Source organism: Rissa tridactyla, chromosome Z (genome assembly GCF_028500815.1).
Source record: "Rissa tridactyla isolate bRisTri1 chromosome Z, bRisTri1.patW.cur.20221130, whole genome shotgun sequence".
NCBI lineage: Eukaryota > Metazoa > Chordata > Aves > Charadriiformes > Laridae > Rissa > Rissa tridactyla.
This window is the reverse complement of record NC_071497.1, coordinates 75,266,007-75,288,078: the sequence shown is the minus strand read 5'-3', so window position 1 is coordinate 75,288,078 and position 22,072 is coordinate 75,266,007. Positions and strand designations below refer to the sequence as shown.

The following is a 22,072-nucleotide window of genomic DNA, read 5'->3' as shown; positions in this document are numbered from 1 at the left end:
TTCTTTTGTCCCCCTAACTATTTAGGCTACAGTCATAAGCAGAAAAGAGACCACAGGGGTTTATCCCGCAGAGTCTCCTATGGTACTGGAAGTCCAGAAAGCTCCATGAAATGTTTATCTATGGGCCACAGATATGACCTAACTTCCTATTCAAATGCAAAGGAAAATGCGAAGTCCTGCCCAGTAAAATCGAGGCAGAAGCAGCCAGAGCGTGTGAGAAGGTGGTTTCTCCTCCCAGCTGGCCTGAGGAGGCATGGCGGGCAGGGAAATGGCATGGGGAGGTCCCCATGGGACAAGGAGACAGACGAACAACAGCAACGTCCCGTGGATGAGAGCACAGAAACAGGCTCTTGGGCACCAGGAAAGTCCAAAACCGCTGGGCACTTCCAGTGCCAGGTGGGCACTTCACTTCTGTGATTCTGTGGTTCTGTGTAATTTGTGGTGATACAAGCCAAAAGAGGATTTGAATCATATGTTTTTTTACAGGTAAAGCATTGATTTATAAACACATAGAGCAAATCTATCCAAAAGAAAACACCACGCACATATACAAACAACAAGGGGAACTACTTAGACCAGACCATCTTCTACTGCCCCACAGAACAGGGCATCAAATTCCTTCCTAGCTTGAATTTCAGGAGTGAAAAATCAAGGATGGAGAAAATTAAGGATGGAGAAACTATGAACTAGTGAAACTTTCAGGTTGCAGTCAAAAGAAGGCTGCAGAAAAAGCAGTTTGGTACTTAGCTAATAAAGATGCAGTTGCATCCCATGCCACTTCACAAGGAAAATGCTGCATGGCGTGTTAGGGGCTACCGTTATTTTTGGTTCTTTACTCATCATCTTCTCTTTGCCCATGCAAGTTCTTGATTCACATTCACAAAAACAGCGATGAACACAAATCACCTCAGAGCCACACTCGTACAAACTAAATGTCACTGAAACCAGCTCCAGCTCCACTAATGTGTTAGTATTAGACGTTAACACTTCAAGGAGGCGGCTGAGGAGAGTTCATATGTGCCAGGTCTGTTCCCGAGTACCTAAAACTGCACTACATTTAAGCTTTATCTCAAATGTTACCTTCAGCAGCTGGAAGCACTAGAAAAATTTGTCCTTTACAACAGACACGGTCATTTGCATTCTCCCGACACTGCTGTGTCCTGGGCACCAGATGTCTGACACCCCCGACACACAACACACACAGATAAAGTCAATTATATGGTACGTGTTCCCAGGATTCAAGACTTTTGTGGATCTGATGGGCAGCAAAATGAATATACAGAATTAAATGGAATTCTTCTGAAGACACAATAAGCATCTACATCCAGGACCACATATAACCCAAAACAACAATATGATGTTCCATTTTTTCCTAAAAGAAAACAGCAAACTGCGCCAGAAACCACAAAAATGACACAAAAGAAGGTTAACAGTGCATAGGAGTCCAGCGCGCCAAGGCAGAGCCAAGGACTGCAAAAGACACATTCTGCTCCCAGCCATGCCAGGGTAAATACAAAAATCCCCTCCCTGACCTCCGCGTGAATCTCCCCACAGTTCGTTTTGCCGATTCAGTGCATTCAGGCCACCGAATTCCCTAAATCTCCGCAAACACCACCTCCAGAAAGCCCCATTTCTGCACCAGATGCTATTATGCTATGAGACAAATGCCGCAGAGAAAACTTTTCCCTTACCATTTCTGCTCCCCACAAGCACAACAAAAGTCATTTAAAAAAAAAAAAAATTGAAAAAAAATGCAAGTTTAATAGCTCCAACACACAAGTACTATAAACAGCCCTGGAGAGCTGAATACCAGAGCCCATAGCCAGCATCCCCCCAGAGCCACCCGGGTCTCGGCTTGCAGGCACACCTGGGTCCTCTCCTGCCGCCTGCAAACCCCCTGCCAGCCACTCACGGGGTGTACAGAAAAAATGCCAATGACCAAAAAAATTCCAAACAGCTCCAGGTCTGGCTGGAAACACCCCAGCCCTTAATCTTCAGTGGGGTTTTATGTGCAAATTGCGGGCAGACAGGCCCTTGCAAGAGCTATGCTAGAATTATTTGTAAACACTCTCTCGTTCCTCCCACCATACAAATAGTATGGAATGAGATGTTTTTCAGTGATTTTTTTTTTGGCGGGGGCGGGGGGGGGGGGGATGTTCTGGTGTCTTGTCCCTGTGTGTCAGCAAGCTGTTCAGCTGTTCTCCTTACTTATGTGGGGTATAGATGTTTTCTCCTGTTATAGAAGGCAGGGTTTCTTTGGCAAAATATGAAAAGCTAATCATAAGAAGGAGTATTGAGAGCTGCTGGGAAACTGAACCATTCAATTTTATTAATCTATTAATTTATCCATTATTATCATTTTTATTGCGATCAAAATACTGTCAGTCATTTGTAATGAAAATACGGACCTGGGGTCTTTGTCCCAGAGAGCTTACATTGAAACTTCCTATATCAAGGCTAATTGATGTTTAAAATGTGAAAGCTCACTAGTCTTCAAAACAGAAATTTTCAGCAAATTTCTCCAGTGGACTGGTTTGGGGTTTTTTTTGTTTGCTTGGGGTTTCCTGGGGGGGCAGTGGGTGTCCTAAGCCTGACTGTATTGATAACCCTGTCCTACAGCTCCCCACAAGCCCTCTTCTGGAACACCTCTTCCAAATATACCCCATTAGCCAGAGCTTCAGCTCTGTGGGCAGAGAGTTGTTTGTGAAAGTCATAATGCTTAGTAAGCAGCCATATTAGAGATGATTTTATGCATTTACAGTTTAGTAATAAGCTGATCGTTTTAAAAATCAATTATATACATGAAAAAATTCCTACTTTTAGAGAATATTCCATGCAACTCCAAACTGTGATGCAGTGTATCTACATTTTATAGTTCTGAGCTCACTTTTTATTTAATTTCTTTATGTGCTCATAGAATTTATTTAGAGGTTACTACAAATCTATAGGGGATAAAGCCTTCTCACCCAGCAGTTCTCTAATTCAGGTATTACCAGAATAATAGAATATCAATTAGTACCCAACAGTGGAGATTTACATGGCATTAAGTATACTGTATTTAACGTCAAAATACAAAGCAGTAACTCAAGATTGGAGAGCAAAAAACAGATATAAGAAAATGTACTAGTCTGCTGAAGTAAAACAGAGGGTAATAACCTAGAAATTACACGGTCTTAAAGCAATTTGCCTTTTCTGCTACATTTAACACCAGCTACAGTTATTAAAATGAAAAAAGTCATCAAGCTGTCTTTCACATCTCAGTCCTTGTTTACTGTTTGTCTTTGTCTCAGTAATGTCCTCTGTTTAATTTTAATTTCTGTTCACTTCATACATTCACTTCTTTACCTGTACGGCCCAGGTTTCAGACTCTACACAGGAACATGCGTTTGCACAAAACAATCTGTCATCACTAAGGTTATTTTTCTTTCCAGGGTGGAAACACTTATCTACACTTGGTTTTAGAAATTATAACTTGGGGGCCAAATTTAGAATTTACATTACCCTTTAAAAACAAACAAAAAAAAAAGTCAGGTTTTACCCTGCCTTGAATTCAAAAGACTCCCAGCAAGACCTTTATCCACTACACAGAGCCAGGCATTTTCTCCCAGATAATCTTTCAGGCACCGAGGGAAAAATACTTCACAAAGATATAATATTTTACATTATGTACTCACCCTTAGATCTCTATTTAAATTCCATTCTTTCCCTCCCCGAGGTGATGCCAGTTTTCTCTGCTCTTAACCTTTCTCCCGTATTGCGCAATTAAGACAAACTTTTGGGGTTTTTTTTTGCAGTGTTGAAGACGTATGTTCTGATTTTTCCCTACCCTGTTTGGTCCAAAGGTTACCACTTCACAAAGTATCCTAAGGACGTTTTTACTACCAAGAAATATTTTGACAACAAGAACTATTTTTAACTCTGCTAAGCTCTGCTGAGTGTAAAATGTTGCACGGGGTGCTCAGCAGCCTCCGGGAACACAGATACCCACGGGGTTTGTTTGCTTTGCACAAGAGCGGTGATCTGAATCTCCCAGCAACAAGACTCTGTACACACAGTACGCGATGTACATCTCATTATTAACCCAAAAGGGTCAAGAGATAGGGGAAAAATGTACTTAAGACCCGCCAGATAGTAGCTTGAGGTAGCAAGGTGCTGTTGAAGGTTGGGAGGGCTCTGCACACCCACTGCCGCCCATGCCTCATACTGGGATCTCCAAATCTACCAGAGATTAATTTGGCCAAGAGGTCAACTACCTCACCAGGATGTTGCTGGCAATCAGCTCCCAGGTGGTCCCTCCAGATGCTCTCCCTGCCTTCCCCTGCTTCCAGTACTGGAAGTGGTTTAGCCGTGACACGGAACGGGACATGAGCACACATCCCAGAAAAAGCACGACGGGGGATAAGGTAAAGACGAGAGAGGGAAGGGCCAGAAGAAAGGAAGGCTGGTGCCCGTTCCCAGCCCCAGCCACAACCTCGCCTGCACCGTGATGCTGGGACAGGGAAGGAAGGCCACCCTTCTGCTGGTGAAGGCTGCCAGGAGCATCCCGACACTGCAGCGCACCTCCATGGGGAGCAAGGCAAGCTCTGGCATGGTGCCTTTTCAGAGCAAAGCTGAGGGAATGGAGCCTTTTACCCCTGTGCGAACACCCAGCGGGATGCTCAGGCTCTACCTGCACTGGCAGCACCCCAGCTAGGGTGGGCTTGCCTAGCAGGTAGGGCTACAAGGCTCTCTGTTCGAGGGCTAACTCCCCCCCGGCAAATGCACTGCCCATATGTGCCTGCTCACTAGGATTTCCTCTCAAAGAAACATTTTCGCCTTCTCTTTAACTACAAAAATAATGTAGGTTACAGCAGAGACTGCCCCCTCCAGCAACCTGTGCTCCACCCTGGAGTTATTTTATATTACTCTCCCCAGTGTCCTAAACCAGGGATGCAGAGATTGTTCCAAATGTGGCTTTCATTTTATGCTAGACTAGCCTCCATTAATGCAATAACGCTGTGCTCCCTACCTTATGATATTCAAAGTGGAAGCCCAGATCTTGTTTGCTTTTTAAACATCACCAACCATCCTGCATTTTATCTGTGTGTACTTCCCAGCGCGTGTCAGAACGTGCCATCCACTTGCCACTTATTAATGTTTCAAGAGTCTTCCTTAAAACATACATGAGATTTAGGGAGGATTTTGTTCCAGAAGTCTTCTGACCATTCTGTGCAGTCAGAGAGAGTAGTTTTATTTCACAGACTGGATTTAATATACAGAAACGTACTGCATCTGTTTCCAAATATTTTCTTTCTAAAACCGTTACGAAAACCAGTGCCAAAACGTGCTCGTTTCTCTTTAAGGAGGAAACCTAATTTGGATTTCTTGATCCAGATCATCTTAACACCCAGGCTCAATTTTGCTTGCTAAAGCAATCTACAGGCTCCAACTAACACAAATTTAATCTGCAAGGCTTCTCGCTTGGGCTGGATGGGTCCAGCGTGTCTTTGTTACAGGCTCCACGCCATGTATCAGTGGCATCTGGTACTAATTGCAGATCTCAGGCATCATGCTTATGGGTGCTGTGGGCAGGATCTTTCTTGGATTTCTGATCCGTTTTGGGTTTTTCACTAGGATATCACTGTATCTTGTTGGGTGAGAGATTTATGACTGGTCCTTAGCTTCATGTTAATTTTTTGGAGCTGTGATGTTTCCTTATGGACCAATCTGTGGCAGCTGACCATATCTGAAAACACATCTTGCAGGTCCAGTTCTCCTTTTATGTGGTCATAAACCAAGAGTCACCTCTTTAGTTAATTGATTTACCCTCGCATAATCCTTACATATATGGAAATCAGGAATCACTCCTGTATGCCCTAACATTTGGGATTCATCCCCTTCCCCTACAGTGTTTATGTAAAATGCCTGGGGGGATGAAAAAATTATAAGGAGTGAAAAATAATTTCCCTTTTGAAGGCAAAGAGAAGGGGTATTAAGAGCAATAAATGCTATTCCATGATTTCAGGCTTTCATTTGGTAATGTCCCATACCTCCTTCCCAAGTCAGGAGCAGATTTTGCCATCAATTGAAAGGGAAACAAAAAAAAAAAAAAAAGAAAGAGGCCTCAGTGACTACACAGGAACATTTTGATCAATTGGCACAATCTAAAGGTTAAAAGTTCCAATATGCAGCTGACCTGGGGAAAAATAAGAGCCACGGTAAGTTTAAAATTTAAATATTCAATCAAGCCATTCCTCCAGGACACAATTTTCAGACTGCTTTGATGAATGCTGCCAAAAGAGCAGGCGGCAAAAAGTGACCAAGATGGAAACCCTCAGCCTGGCCTCATGTTCACTTTTTTTTGTCCCATTCCCTGCACAAAGTTAGTCTTCAGAAGAGGAGTCTGGGGAACCCCAGAAACAGAAGTCCCTGGACAACATGAGCAGCGGCACAAACCTCCTCCTTTTGTCCACGCCTGAAACTCCCGCTCCGTCACTGCACATCTCCCACGGGCTCCCTAAATACCAAATGGAGGACCAAAAAACAAGGGGAACGTGTGCAAGGTGACCACAAAAGAGGATTATCTTCGGGGCTGGGGCAGGGAGGTGCTCCCAGCATTACCAGACTTTTCCCACTATTCAGCCAGGCAGCCATGAGATGAATTACATGGGTATATTTAATCCTGTTTTTCTTGCATGCTTATCTTGACACTGATACTGGTTCCTCCTAAGCTCAGTTGCTTCCCAAGGAGCCTGTTTATACTTGCAAGGAAGTTCTCACCAAATAAGAGCCGCATTGAACAGGAAAGCATGTCATTACGTTTTCCCCAGTAAAGCTCCAAAGTGGCTCTTTTTTCCCCAGGGTCCCACATCCAGAGCTGCCCTGTTAGACTTTTGCACTTTCATCTCTGAAAGATAACCCGGTGAGGGTACAATATGCAAAGTTTTATAAACTGGAGTGATTGCTCCAACTAGAATACTGGCAGCTCCAGCAGGCTTGGCTTTGGACCTTCTCACTTCACAACAAACCTCAAATACTGTATCTGGAAATCAAACTTCAGCTGCATGTTGGCTGGAGCACCACGACAAAAACAAGGTTGTTTTTTTGTTGCTTTTTTTTTCCCTCAAAGTCTGCACTAGGCGCAGAAAAGGACAATATTTTGGCTTCAAGGCCTCGGAAAAACAGAATTCAGTTTTTCCATTCTGTCATTACTCTAGCAAAACCCTACAGGTAAATAAGTCTCACTTGTTTGCACTGATGCCTCTTGGAGACACTTGGGAAGACTGGATAGTGGCTAAATTCATAACCAGGTATCTCATAAAATAGGGCTTATTTGTATTGCTCAAATGTACTTCTGCAGAAATAGGTATTTCAAAGAATTTTAGCCCTTATGAAGCTGCTCTGACTTTATAACCCTTCAACAGACGGGCAGGTATCTGGAAAGAAATGCTTCGCAGTAAAACCCCACATTTAATAACGTGCTTTTCCCCCAGAGAGCTCAAGCACCTGCAGAAAGTGAGATGCTGTCATCACCTCCCTGTCACCGGGGCTGTGGCTTGTTCCCAGCTGCGGGAAAAGGCTTGACCAGGACCCAACACTTCTCAAGTCCACACATGCTATCCATTAGGCTGAAAGACCCTGACATGAGTTAGATACATAGCTCTAAGTCATATACAGTTTATGCAAACATAACTTATAGAATCACAGAATCACTGAGTGGGTTAGGTTGGAAGGGACCTTAAAGATCATCTAGTTCCAACCCCCTGCCATGGGCAGGGACACCTCCCACTAGACCAGGCTGCTCAAAGCCCCATCCAGCCTGGCCTTGAACACCTCCAGGGATGGGACATCCACAGCTTCCCTGGGCAACCTGTTCCAGTGCCTCACCACCCTCACAGTAAAGAATTTCTTCCTGATATCCAATCTAAATCTCCACTCCTTCAGTTTGAAACCGTTACCCCGTGTCCTATCACTACACTTCCTGACAAAGAGTCCTTCCCCATCTCTCCTGTAGGCCCCCTTTAGGTACTGGAAGGGGCTGTAAGGTCTCCCCGAAGCCTTCTCTTCTCCAGGCTGAACAACCCCAACTCTCTCTAAACAACTTAGAGGTAAATGATTTAAAATAGAAGCATGCAGAAGAGAAGCGGAAGGCAAAGCAGGCAACCCACACGGGCTCGCTGCAGAAAACAACATGAACTGCAAGCAAGTCACAAACACTACTAATATGTGAAGAAGACAAAACTTTACATGGAATTTAAACTAGTTCTTTACATTGCATTCATGCTGGATTCCTACACCAGCTTATGACTTGGTACGTTGCAAGGTGTATGATATTTTTTAATCTAAAGGAGATCTTGCCTTGGCTTCACCAAGTCATGCATGACTCCTCTAATGCAGTACATGGCCAGTGGGTCCTGAGTGCACCGCTGTGCATGTTGAAGATTATATAAAAAGGCAGAATATACCTCCTCATACTCTTTAGTGCTATTATTGATACTATCATTAAATGAGAGAATATCCTCAAGGCTGGGAAAACCTCAGGGAGTATGGGAGCTGACACCTGGACTCAGGATTGGTTTCCTTGGTTATTAGAGCTGGATGAACTGTTTTAACAGATAATGATATCTAATTTAATTACATATTAGGCAAAACACTTTTGATTATTATTCAGCCAGCCAGAATTAATGAATTTCTAAGTCCTTCTTCCATCCTAAATTTTTTCTACCCTCTTGTCTTTTACCTGTTTTTTTTTCAAGCTCTTGTGAAATCCACCTCTCTCAAGACAGATGTTTACTTCTCTACTAACTTGCATGATTTTTTGTTTTTAATGATGATTCCCCTTAAACTCATTTCCACAGTTTATAATTTGATTCTTGGGTCATCAGGGAAAGCATTTGAGCCACAAAATAATTCGAATAAAGCAGTGAGATTCTGCCTTTCTCATACACCATTTAAAACAGGGTCCATTTAAAGGCGGAGCCCTGCAGTAAACCCTTGTTGACTGAATTCCACACATCAGCCATTAACTCCTGATCCATTTGGCATCTGTACACTGTTTTTTAGCTATTATTATTTCTTTCTGCACAGCATAACTGGTGAATTATTGAAATCTGATTTATTTTAACCACATAGTTCATCCCGATGAAATTAGCTAGTTTACTAAATAATTTTCTGCTCTGCCGTACATACCGCTTACTTTCCAAATTCAGGCAATGATCGAAAAACAGATCAGAGAGAAGACAATGTTGTGTATTGATGGGTCAGATATGGAGTGGTGGGAGGAAATTTGGAAGGCAGAGATTCACCATTTCCATGGAGGCAAAGGGGAAACAGTTCCACTGCAGGCCACGGTGTTATGGTATTGTCAGAGACCTCAGGCACAGCTTTGCTGTTCTGTGCAAGAAAGCTGCGCTTCAGACCACTCGCCAGCAAGGAGGGCACAGAAAGAGAGAGAGCAGGAGGAGCTGAAGTCACGAACAGGAAGGCCACGAAGATGATCCGAGGGCTGGAGCACCTCTGCTATGGGGACAGGCTGAGAGAGTTGGGGTTGTTCAGCCTGGAGAAGAGAAGGCTCCGGAGAGACCTTACAGCCCCTTCCAGTACCTGAAGGGGGCCTACAGGAGAGATGGGGAGGGGCTGTTCGCAAGGGCATGTAGCGATAGGACGAGGGGCAATGGTTCAAACTAGAGCAGGGTGGGTTTAGATTAGACATTAGGAAGAAGTTCTTTACAATGAGGGTGGTGAGACAATGGAACAGGTTGCCCAGAGAGGTGGTGGAGGCCCCATCCCTGGAGACATTCAAGGCCAGGCTGGATGAGGCCCTGAGCAACCTGATCCAGTTAAAGGCGTCCCTGCTTACTGCAGAGGCGTTGGACTAGGTAACCTTTAAAGGTCCCTTCCAACCCAACACATTCTATGATTCTATGAACTCTTGGTGGTTCCTTCAGTACCTGCAGCCATGCAGGCCTGACATTCACAGGGCTGCCCACATACGGAGATCCCAGCTCAGGGGCAATCAACCTCCCCGTGCACCTACAGCCCCAAACACAGCTCCTCCCAGCCGAAGAATAAGCCCCCGTGGTCAAGCATTAGGCTGTCAGATATCCTGGAGCCAGCCAGATCCAAACATGAGCCCTAAACCAACGTGGTGATGAATATACAGTTCAAACACGAAGCTATTAATGAGATCCATGCAGCATGAGAAATGAAATTAAGAATATTTAGTTGCCACTAGTGTCTCTAAAAAAAATTCCCAGAAACTTAAAATTTACAAACTCCTTATCATATTGTTTTTAAGACATGGTTTAAGAGAAAGTCCTGCCTGGCCAGCAGCAGTAATTAAAAAGCAGTTATCACCTATTTAACTTGTAAAGGCTGCAGAAGAGCTGTGTTCTCAGATTTTTCTTAGAGCTACTATTACTCAAAAGTAGAGGGCAAATCCTGGTTTGCTACCTAATGCCTGCTGGCTTTGAGGCCAATGCAACTATTGCTCTTTTTATTCACAGGCCCTTGTTTTCAAATAGAAGGCTTTTGGGAATAAGGGTTCACTTGAATTAATTTCTTTTCCTGTTTGCGGAAAAACAAACAAACAGGTTTATTCATTTAGAGAACTTGGCAACTGCAGATTGCCCATTACTTTTTTGGAAGAGGCATTTTACAAAGAATGTTAACCCACAAATTCAGTAACCATATGGGATTTGCAAGTTAATCCAATAAGGTCATTATGGTGATGCTCCAGAGTACTAGTCACCATCAGGAGGGGAAAGGAGACTCATTGTAAAAGGATTTCTCTAAAGCCATTTTCATGTTGGGAAGTCAAGAGCAAATTTCCCTTTTAGAAGTGTTGATCTGGGGGAAGGGAGGAAGATAATGATAGAGACAACAAAAAAGAAGTTTGTGCCCATGTAAGCATGTTTCAAATTATACATCTGAGCTTTAGGAAAAACAAAATAGTCTTTATCCATATTTGCCATTTTTTACACTACAGTGACTAAAAATAGAAGAGAATATCCCTTAAGTTCAATTATTAAGGTCCAGAGTGGGCACCTTTGATTCCTACTAATTTTAGCACCTATTTATGTGGACAATTCATTTGAAAATTGTGCTGTTGCTAACATCCATCAAACAAGCAATACCGTTAATAAATTTGGGAATACCTAAATTCTTAGGGAATTAAGTAATAACACAACCCCCTTTTCTTTCCTAGGTCCGATGGACCACTTAGACTTGGTACAGAGATTTATCCTCTGCACTATCCTCTGGTAGCTGAAGTTCCAGCTAACAACATAAACTACAGCAACTGGTAACTTCATTATCAGAGGACTGGATTATAATCTCTTTTACAATAGTTTAAATAAGGAGTAGCTGCTGAAAGTCCTTGAAGCTGCACAGGTATAAGGAAGAGTGAGGTCTTCATGAGCAGTTCCCTCTCTGCAATAGGCAAATCTGCCCAAAATGCACAATATATTTCTGTGCTCCTTAAAGGGATTAGCTACTGCACTGAATTATATTACGTATGTACACATCCTAAAAAAGCATGTAAAGAAACACTTTTCACTGCTGTCTTTTGAATTCTTAGATAAGGCAGGCTAAATTCCCGGTTGACGTAACCCAAAAATTGCTTAAAATATTTATATGACATTGCCCTCTAGAGGAAACCGAGAAAAATCTGTGTTTTAGTAGAACTTTTCTACAGCTGAAAATATGAAATGACATTTTCAGCAGAACAATTAGTGTTTGTTAGAAACCATTCTCAGTGAGAACGTGACACACCAGTTTGGTTCCATTTATCATCTGTGAGTTTTCAAGAAGCAATTCCCCAAACTCTAGCCCCTTTTCCTCATCTGGCCTCTGCGTTCAGATAGATAGTCACACAAAGTTTACTGGTTACCACATGTCTGTGTATTTCTCTTCACTACCAGAACAAAAATAGCCCAGGCCACAAAAAATCGGCAAGCACTTAGTAATTCTTCAGTTGTCATGGCACAAAGATCCGCTGGTCAATGTGTGTGAGGATGAGAAGGAAGACATCACTGACTTTTGTTTCACCGAATAGTTACTGTGCTAGCCTGAACCCATTCCAAAGATCAAGTAGCAGACTAAGAAAACACAGTCAAAAGATTGGTCTATTAATCTATTCCTTGTTTTTTGCCAGATTTTTTTAGAAGATTATCTATTTTTAGAAGGTATCTATAGTAGCTACTATGGAGAAGGGAAAAAATGGACCTTGCCACCTTTTTAAACAATATAAAAGAGTCTTACTCATCATCAGGAACAATAATCTCCTTCAGTCACATTTAAACAATTCTGTTGCATTTTGAAAAAGCTTGAATCCATTTTCCATCTACCTCTCGTTTCTCACAGTCTTGTTAAAGAGCCTTCAGTCTGTCTGGGCTTCCTGATCTTGGGTGCTCTAGGGTGAAGTTTGCTGCTAATCATCACATTTTCCCTACTCTTATCCTGTCTCGGTGGGTTCAGGTCTTCCTGAGCTGCCCCAAACCTTCTGGCAGTGCCTGACAACTTATCTTTTTACTGGTACTGCTCTGGTAAAAGTGTTTCCCTTTGGAGGCGCCGATGATCTTGCTGAGTGTCACACATTTCATCCAGCGAAAGCAGCCAGAATGGTGAGTGATGCTGTAAAGGCTGCAATTGATACATAAGCCCTTCCCGTCTTAGCCTACATCTGATGGAAAGGAGACAGAAAAATAAGTTTCAAGGAGCATGTGATACTGCTCGGAGCTGGAGGCAAGTGTCACATCAGATAAGAAAAGCAATGAGTTTTCCAGGGGAAAAAAAAGCCCAGCCCCAAAGCCATTCACCACAGCAGCTGTCTCTGGAGTTATATACTCCAGAGCAGCCTCTCTGCTGATCACACCTACGTTTCTTATATTTGTCTTCTCACTCATGTCTGTAGATGGCAGGTTCATGCTGACAAGCTGTCTCTCTGAGGCTGATGTCGAGCATAGCCTCTTCCTGTGGAACCATCTCCTGTTCATCATCCTTCAACCCTCCACACTCCTGTCCTTTCCAAGCCAGGTCTGATTCCCAGTGACAGGAGATAAGAGGGTTTTAAGCTGCCACCACCATTAATACTGTTGGCTCTGGAGGGTCACAGCTCAGTCCTAGTGCATCTTCCTGAACAGCAACCATCACACCCAAAGGTACATGAGGCTGGCAAGAAAATACAATCATCATCTCCTTGCAGAGCAGCCCCAAAACCCTTCTGAGAATGGGAACGCTGCTCCCTTAGCCCAATGCTATGAGAAAACAACAAAGGAGAAGCTGTGCCTTTCCAGCACTCATGGCACATCGGTCAGTGTGGGTGGGAAAGGACAACCTGCCGTGTGTCTCACTGCAGCCCAGGAACCTGGCTCCAGTCGCCTCCTCCTCTTGCACCAGCTCGGTGCTCCTGTCTCATGGATATCAGTCTTTAGCCAACAGCCTGCTTTGTGCAAAACTTTGGACTTCCAGAATATGAAGAGAAATTCACATTTACAGAGACACAGTGAATGACTGCACATTGCAAATTGGTGTGTAAGGGCACAAGCATTACAGAAAGAGCAAGAATAATGGGCACAAAATGTTCCTTGCTCGTGTTTTTTAACATCTCTATTGTTAATTATTGATGGCTAAAACACCGCTCTGTGCTAGCAAATGCACTGCTGGAGAGGCTGTGAAAATAACCGCTGCGGTGGCTGAAGGCCTCACCTGCTCCTTGGCTGGGCGGTGGAAAAAAGTGACCTTGTTTTCTGCATTCCAGCAGTTTGCCAATTAGTTAAGTTCTGCTGCATCCTGACCGCGCTTCCAGATGACCTAAGAGCACAGGACGCTTGCTGCGTGCGAGGCTGAAAATCCCGCTCGGGATGGCGAAGAGCTCTCGCTGGCGCTTTGGCGTCAGGGATAAATGAGGAGACAGGAGGCTGATTCACCAACCCGGGCCGTTCCCAACAGCAGGTGAGCGGGGAGGGCAGAGCTCCCTCCCAAACAGCGGGCTGCTTCTCTTGTAATTACAGCACGGTCCGCACGGCAAATTAAATGGAGATGCACAGCCTTACACCTGGCAACGAAGTACAGCCTTCCAAGCAGGGCTTTCATAGCTCAATGGAACAGAACAAAAGCACGTCCAAAAAAAAAAGTTCAGAACACCACGCTGTATAACCTCTGAAACTTTTATGCCTCCTCAGGCAACACCACCAACCTCTATCCAAGTCTTTTCGAGCCTGATGCAATCCCTCTGAGAAGAAAGCGTACAGAGCCGGGGCTGGGGAGCATTTGCTGCAGACGGCCCTGGGGAGGTTGCCTAATTACACGTCTATGTCCTCTGGGGATCATGCTTTTTACCCAGAGAGGCCAGCTCTGTGACAACAGTGGGTAGAAGGCAGCAACAAGCTCCCAAACTTTTGGGACAAACATGCAAACACATACAGGACGTGTGCCGTTTAAATCTTTCCATCATCTTTCATGGGTTTTAGATAAAACTGAGCTGAGCGAGGAGATAAATAAGACACAAAGTTGAGGAAGATGGGGGTTTGGAAAGCCTGTTGAGGAGGTAGTTGTAGCGGTGGGATGCTGCAAACGACCATGGCTATGTGGGAATGGGCTTTGCCTCTGCAGAGGCTGGGATCGGGATGGGGAGGTTGAGAGGGAAGGCAGGAACCAGAGGGTGTGAGGGGAAAATGAGTGAACCAACGCTCAGATTAATAAAGCAAAGAGGACAAACAAGCTAAATGATCTCTGCTGAGTCTGGGGATTAGTGACCTTCTGCTTAAGTCTTCGGCTCTTGAGAGAGGATTTGGGATAAAGCTCATTTCTTCAGAGCAATTTATTTCTCAACATGTGTGGCTAAGTCTGCTCATACCTTTCCCAATGACATAAAAGAAGGGAAGAAAAGCACCTCTCTCCTTGTTTCTTAGTCCTGTTTTTATATTTTAAGGGGGGAATTAATATCCATTGTCAGCGTAAAATATAGTGGCCGTGCTTCAGAGGGGGCTCCATGCTCCAGCGCACAAGGCTTTAGGAGCAGAGTGAGACTTACACTGTGTCTGAGAAATGTCAGACATCCATAGGCTTCCTCTCATTTTGCAAAGGTTGCGCTCACATTCACTCTCTCCCCACTCACGGCAGCTCAACCGGAGGAGAAAACCCTCAGCCAAGATCCCTACATGCTGCTTATTTTCCATCCTTGGGACTCACGAAGGGCACGTTGGCGCACGCTTCCCATCTGCGCCCCTGATAACGAGCCCCAGGTCTCAGCCTCTGTGCCCTGATCTGTCACTTTGCAGCATGAAGGTTGGTAATATGATATAAAAAAAGGAAACAAATTCAGCTCCGCAATAGGTCGGGGGTATTTTTTAGGTCAGTTATGATAAATCTGTTCCCTGAGATTGTATTTGGAGGCTGCAGTCTCCAGGACCACTGTGCTTGTTTTACTCTGTGTAGTCAGCGCTGTTAATATTTTAACAAGGAGCTCCCACAGAAATGTTTGCCCCTTGGCCAAGGGCAAAGGGCCAGGATACATTTCCATTTGTTTTCCTATTAAAACAAAAATATTTTCTTATGAACATAACCAAGAGAAGGCCCTGCTAACACCAGGCAAAGCAGCTGCTTATACTGAGCAGCACTTTGTGTTGGCAGCACTTTTGCTTTAGGAAGGAGGTGAGGAAGCACAGTAAAACACAGCAATCGATCCACGCAACCTGACATGCCCGGGAGATAGGGGTGTGATGAGACAAAGTTTTCTGTGATGACCAGACATAGTTTTCTTGGGGTGATTTTTTCCCTAAGAAAAAGGATGTACAAAGGAGATTGCTCTGCCAAGCGGAAAATAAATACGCAGTAACTACCATAGAAACACGCTGAAAACCACCCCTTCCACCATCACACAGGCATTCATACACCCTAATGCCTGACCCTACTAAAGAATGGATTTGTTACCAAGAACTGAGGGCCCCAGCTGATGATCAGAGGGAGCGCAGCCCTTGCTCCCTGTTCTCACAGCATGGCATCCCCACATGCCAGTCGGAGCACCTGGAAGCATTCTGGACACGCTGCTGCGTAACACGGAGCTACAGAATCCTGCGGATGCTCCAGAGACAACCGCGGCCGCCAGTGCAGGGACAAAATGGCCATGGCGAGGACAGCCAGCCTCCTGCAGTGGCAGCGTCTCACCACGGCGCATCAGGAAGCGGTGCCCCATGGAAAACACAAAATTGGGGCACTGCACTTGGATATCAAAGAGTGACCGCATTCAAGGGGAGATCTTCTTCCCAACAAGCAAATTTTTCTATTGCAGGGGCGAAGCAGTTTATGGTAACAAAATAATTTGGTTCAAGCTTCTGAGGAGGGGGAGCTTAGTAAAAATTGCCTTGAAAGGTGTGCTCTTCTGAAACGTGTTTTCAAACCACACTGTCAGATTTTTGAGCAGCTCTGCTCAGACGCAGCAAAGGTCCCAGTTCTCCATTCCCATCCCCTCAGCAGATGTACTGCTCTGCAACTCCTTGCACGCAGGGCTCCCAACAAGGGGGCAAAGAAGAAGAGCACCCACATGACGACCACTGTTGAGAGCAGAACTTGGCTCTGAATACAGACAGACACTGCAAATCGCCTTTCCAGCACCAGCAAAGACTATTCTTGACACAGAACCCCAAGATTCCAACCAGCTGAGCCCAGGACTGTTATTGACTGCCGCAGGCAAACAGCACAAAGTGCTTTGCACATTTTGAGACCTGTAATTTGGTTAGACGTTCAGTATTGTGCTCTGTAATCAGCTGCTAGCACTTACAGAGAAGCAGGACTGTGTTTAGGATGCCCACGTATCAAGCAACCCACTAACAGCATTGACCTGCTAGGAGGACCAGGATGTTATCTTCATGCTTACAGATACCCTGGACCATGTAGATGCAATATGCAGCAGCAGCAAGCACTCAGGAAAGACCTTGACTCTGCTGGAAACCCCCAACTTTAGGTGAGGTCAAAGCTTTGCCTTTAGTATTGGCGTTTAAAGCTCACTCTCCATTGCACACCTGATTTCTGGAGGTCTTTCTCTGCATCTTTGAAAATAAAGTGATTTCCCTGTCATTCAACATGCTGTATCTTGTGCTGGGAGGAGTCCTAGCAACTCCCCCAGGACACTGGCTGAAGAGGAGAGACTGAGAAAATGCTGTGCAAAGGTATGTCTGTCAAACTGCTTCTCTGTTAGTTTTTTTGGAAGTGGGTTAAAAAGAAGCCAGCCAGTTCTCTGACTGTATTCCCACACATGGTGATGTTTGGTCATTTTTGGAGATGAGGAACACGGTATTTTGAAGCAGTGGTTGACTTTCCTCAATGACAAAATTATAATAATATCTCATATTTATACCACACTGTCATCACTTGTAATGTATCTTACCCTGTTTTCTTCAAAAACAGTTTGAATTTGGAAATCTATTCAGCACTGATTTTAAAGATTAGATGTATATGGTAGCTGTGTCCAAGCACTGCGGCTATGCTTGATGAAATTCATAATCAAATATTTCAAACTGAGTGATATCTATGACAAAATAATTCTTTTGAAATCCTCCCAGGACTTGCTCAATGAAGCCCCATTCAGCTTCATGCTCAAGAAATGAAGGATTCATCCGTCATCTGCAGGAATACCAACAGCCTCCCTCCAGTAAATGAGTAATAGCCCAAAATGAGTGCAGTAGTTCCAAAATACATAGGAAGTTGTTGTCTGGGGGAAAATAACCCCTGTGTTTTGGAGATAGAGTTGTATAGACAGAAGATAAATAAACATGCAGAGTTTTGACTAACCTTTATTCAGTACTCCAATACAGCTCATTTCCCTGCAATTGTGTTTGATAGACACACACAATTTGCTAACTCTGAAGAGAGCAATAATTTTCCCTCAGTCACTAACATCACCAAAAATGCCACCACCTACATCGTTCCTCTCTAATGTAATAATACCTTGTTAAGCAAAGAGCGTTGATGATTATATTACTGCATAATGTTTCTCTAAATGAAAAGAAGGGGAAAAAAAGAAACAAGCTCATCAATAATCAACCTGTTTCTGCTGTTTACATGGCAATCAGATGGAATTTAAATAAATACATTTTCTTTGAAGAAGTCAAACCGGATTCAACTTCCTTAGCACAGAGAGACAGATGAGTGGTACCTGCAGCTGGTTCCTCCGAGAAGCAGCATGCTCCTCTTCTGCATGGTGCCTGACCCCATCACTGCTCTGGGACCCGAGGACCTGTAGGTACAGGATCTACACCAGGCAGGTGCTGAAAGACTGCAATCTATCCAGGGCTGCCCAATTTAAGCTAATCTGTCCAGGGATATGCAATCTCTCATGGCTCCAGCCATCTGCCCCTGCGTCCTCTACAGACTGACCACATCCATAGGATAGCCAGCAGAAGGGATGGCGTGCCCCGGGCCCTCCTCCTCACACTGTCCACTGTATTGTCTTAGCCCCTTGGCGCAGGGAGGCTCTGCATGGAGGGATGGAGCTAGAGATGACCTGAAGCCTGGGTACATGGGCACACTTCTGCCAACACTGCCGCAGGGGTGGCAACCCCCAGGAAAGTGGCAGAGTCGTGAGACCCTCTGCTCAGTGTCCAGGGTCCCCAGGTACCTGACAAATTCCCTGCTGTTATGGAAATAAATCAGGAGATTCCCTAAAACATTAGTGTGGACCGCAACATGCTCAGCAGGCAAAATGGGGCTGCCCTGGCACATTGACAGATGAGGAAAAGTGGTCTTGCTTGCCCAATCCAGCCTGGTGCTACAGAAGCCACAGGTGAAATTTTAATTTCACTGACCATGTACAGTCTACACAAAGTACATCACACTACAATTCACAGCACCCATGCCCCTTTGTATAGACCTGGAAGAGTTTCCCACCCAGCCAGAGAATAATTAGGCAGATAGGAACTGAGCCAAGACTACTATTCAGTGTGCTGACCTGCCCCAACACCTTGAAGAGCCATGGGGAATGGGCTCTGCTCATAGCAGCAACATGGAAATATTCTAGGAAAGCATCTTCTTTGAAACAGGCTTCCCCAAAAGTCGAACTGAGGTTGCCTTTCAGCCTATTTTAAACCTACGCAGAATTATCTCCCTTCTGAGCACCCCAACAGAGAAACCTACTGAATGACTCAAAGCATCCTGAAGCAGATCAGAATCACAAGGTGGTAACATGGGGCTGGAGCTACCAGCCATCTCGTTGAGAAGGAAAACCAAGCACTCCAAACTGAGAGCATCCACAAGGTCCCAAAATGTCTTCCATCAACATCACCCTTGTCAAATAGCAGTTAATGGTAATTTAGGCAAGGATGCTTTGGATGCTGAAAATAAATCAGGTTTTGACTAAGAGATGTCCTAAATTTTGGCCTAAATTGGGTGTAGAATATTCTAAAATAGGATTTTATGAACAACAACGCTGGTCCTGTACCACCAAAACTCCGCCTTTATAATGGCCAAAACCAAATCTCAACCAAGGAAAATGGAGCACTTGATTCTCATTAGCAACAGTCACACCTTGCTGACCTAATAACAGAACTTTCCAAAAGGAACAACCCCAAAATGAAGCCTTCAGGGATAGGATAAAAAGAACAAATATCCAAACCTTTTGGACTCCATTGGGTATTATCTTTCATTTTGCATTAATAATAAGATAACGTTATCGCTGGCCACTGTTCCTTAGATTTTAGGAACAGTGACATCTGGTAAAGAGGAAACAGCAAATTGACTGCTTTTTGGTACAAAACCTCTCAAATTTGGGGGCGCCACTGACTGATACTTCCACAGTACCGGTATTTATTCACTCATTGAATTACAGGCTTGAAATTCCAGAGGGTCGTTATCAACAGCTGCAGAACCACAGCCAGCACCCACAGATGGAGGCGTCGCTGCTTTTATTCTGCCACGTGGCAGAATCAGGAGCGACGGTCACCCCAAACCGCTGCCGCATTCACTGCCTGTTGGGAGAAAAAGCCGAGCGCTTCGCAGGATTATAACTTGCAAGCGTCAACCCCCGCTGAGGCCGTTGCAGCTTCGCAAGGACGACAACTAAAGTGGCAGATAAATAACCAATGAGTCTTCCCATCAATGCTGTATTCTCACTGGACGAATCTGTAAAAATTCCACTCTTCTTTTTTGTTTCCCCCCCCCCCCAATATATTGCTTATTTTGGTTAAAACTTGTTATTTGCCCCCGTTGCAAATATCACTTGCTGAAGCACTTTCTCACCTGGTCTAAAATGTCACATTACTCCGAAGGCCCATAAAACGTGCTGGATGACTCAGGCTGCAGATCAACAGAGTTTCCTTTTAAAGAGGGGCCACTTCACTAGCATTTTGTTTCCCAAACTGTCCATCCTCAAGATGAACCCCCTTTGGTAAGACGGAAAGGATTTCATGCCCTCCCGTACGTTGCAACCTCAGCTACAAATGAACATTTGCATCCTCATCTTTAGCAGAAAAAGGTCTTTGCCTTCACAAAGGGAAATGTGAGCAAGTCTGCCAGCCCCCAAAGAACAAAGCTGGGCCAGTAACTGATTTCACACCATGCAGCAGCTGAAATAAAAAAGCAAAAATAATCTGTATCACTGGAAGAACCTTCATTTCTGATTTGAACTCTGAGAGGTTTGAAGTTTTCTGGGACGGGAGACAGCAAAAGAGAGCAAATGAAATAAAATCAAAGGGCATTTATTAAAATGAAGTTGTTCCAATCTGGAAAACACAAAAATGTCTTGCTTTGAAAAAGTCTCAGACAACATTTAGCTGTCAGAAAAGCTTCCCTCAACCCAACTGATTCAACAAAAACAAGATGCACCTGTAAAAAAATCTTCCAGTGCTGCTGAGTTTGTGTTCGTTTTTACTTAAGAAAAGAGTTTTATCCAAACCCAGGAAGACACCTGGAGATGCTGCAATGCTTACGATGTACTATTTTTTGACACAATGACCCCTCAAATTTTTCCAGGGGATGTGCGAGTAGCGGATGTGGGCTAATTATTGATTTGTTTTTTCACTTATTTCCTACAGGCCTTAGGAAGGAACCCAGAGCTCTCCCGGGGGCTGGAAAGCAGAGGTCAAAACCTCTACTCTTGGACACAAATCAGTACCGACTGCGACCTGCACCGTGTGCTGCGAGAGGCTGCTCCTCCACCCTCACCTGGCACCAGTGACGTCCACGCCGACCATCAGCTGGCCGTTCAGAGAAAGGATCTCGTCTTTCAGGCGCACTCTCCCGCACTTCCCAGCCGGGCTGTTTTTCTTCAAATCCGTCACCCAGATGCACCCGACGTCGAGCACCGGCCCCTTATGACCCTTCCTCTTCTTCCCTCCTCGACGCTTCTCCCCATAGTCCCCCAGAGCAGGGATGTTCCCAAAGCTCAACCCCAGAACCTCAGTTTTTCGCATCTCCTGGGCCAGGTACATGGTGCAGATCTCCGTATCTGAAGTCCCACAGCTCCCTGGCTGCAGTTTGCTCTCATCCACAGAGAAGTTGAGCTGGATGTACTCGCTCAGCTTCTGGACGGCCGAGCGGCAGAGCTGCTGCTCAGCCCCTTCGGCCCCCTCCCGACGGCTGTTCTGCAGCCACTGGCACAGGAGGGGGAGGAAGACCCCCGCGTTGTCCTGCGTGATGGGCATAGCCGTCCTTGTGCATTCCCTCACGGCAGCAGTCCCGGCCCCAATTGGCTCCCCGGACGTTGGCTCTGCTGCCCGCTGCAGCCCCCTGCAGCCCCTGGGGCCATGCTGGAGTGGGGATGCAGATACAAAGCAAGCCCCATCTAATCTCGCGGGGACGTCTTTGGGGGTCCAGCAGGCCAAACGCACAGTCAAGGCAGGATGTTTGGTGTGAACACCCAGGAGTCAGCCCCACAGAAATGTCGGTGGATGAAGCGGTGGGGAGCGTCAGTGGCTGTCCAAGTATGCCTGCAGTCAGGGTCCCCGCTCCGCTGGGAATGATGCCTCCTTCCCACCACGGTCACCACACCGACGTGTCCTGCAAGGGGGAAACAGCATGGTTAGAAGTGTCGAAAACACTGCAGGCATTCATCAGCCCCAGCCCAGCACCCCGCCCGGGCCAGGAGCCCCAATCTGGCTGT

At 45.1% G+C, this 22,072-nt stretch overlaps 1 protein-coding gene across 3 annotated transcripts in view; it reads right to left on the bottom strand.

The window, feature by feature from the left end:
* Positions 1-21,629, bottom strand: part of PDZD2 (PDZ domain containing 2) — a 147,240-nt gene extending 125,611 nt beyond the window's left edge. For all 3 annotated transcript variants that reach the window (XM_054185692.1, XM_054185690.1, XM_054185691.1), the window contains exon 1: positions 21,136-21,629. In XM_054185692.1, coding sequence (XP_054041667.1) covers positions 21,136-21,614 — 479 coding nt within the window. In that variant the 5' untranslated portion in view covers positions 21,615-21,629. The remainder of the gene's footprint in view (positions 1-21,135) is intronic.
* Positions 21,630-22,072: the final 443 nt, after the last annotated feature.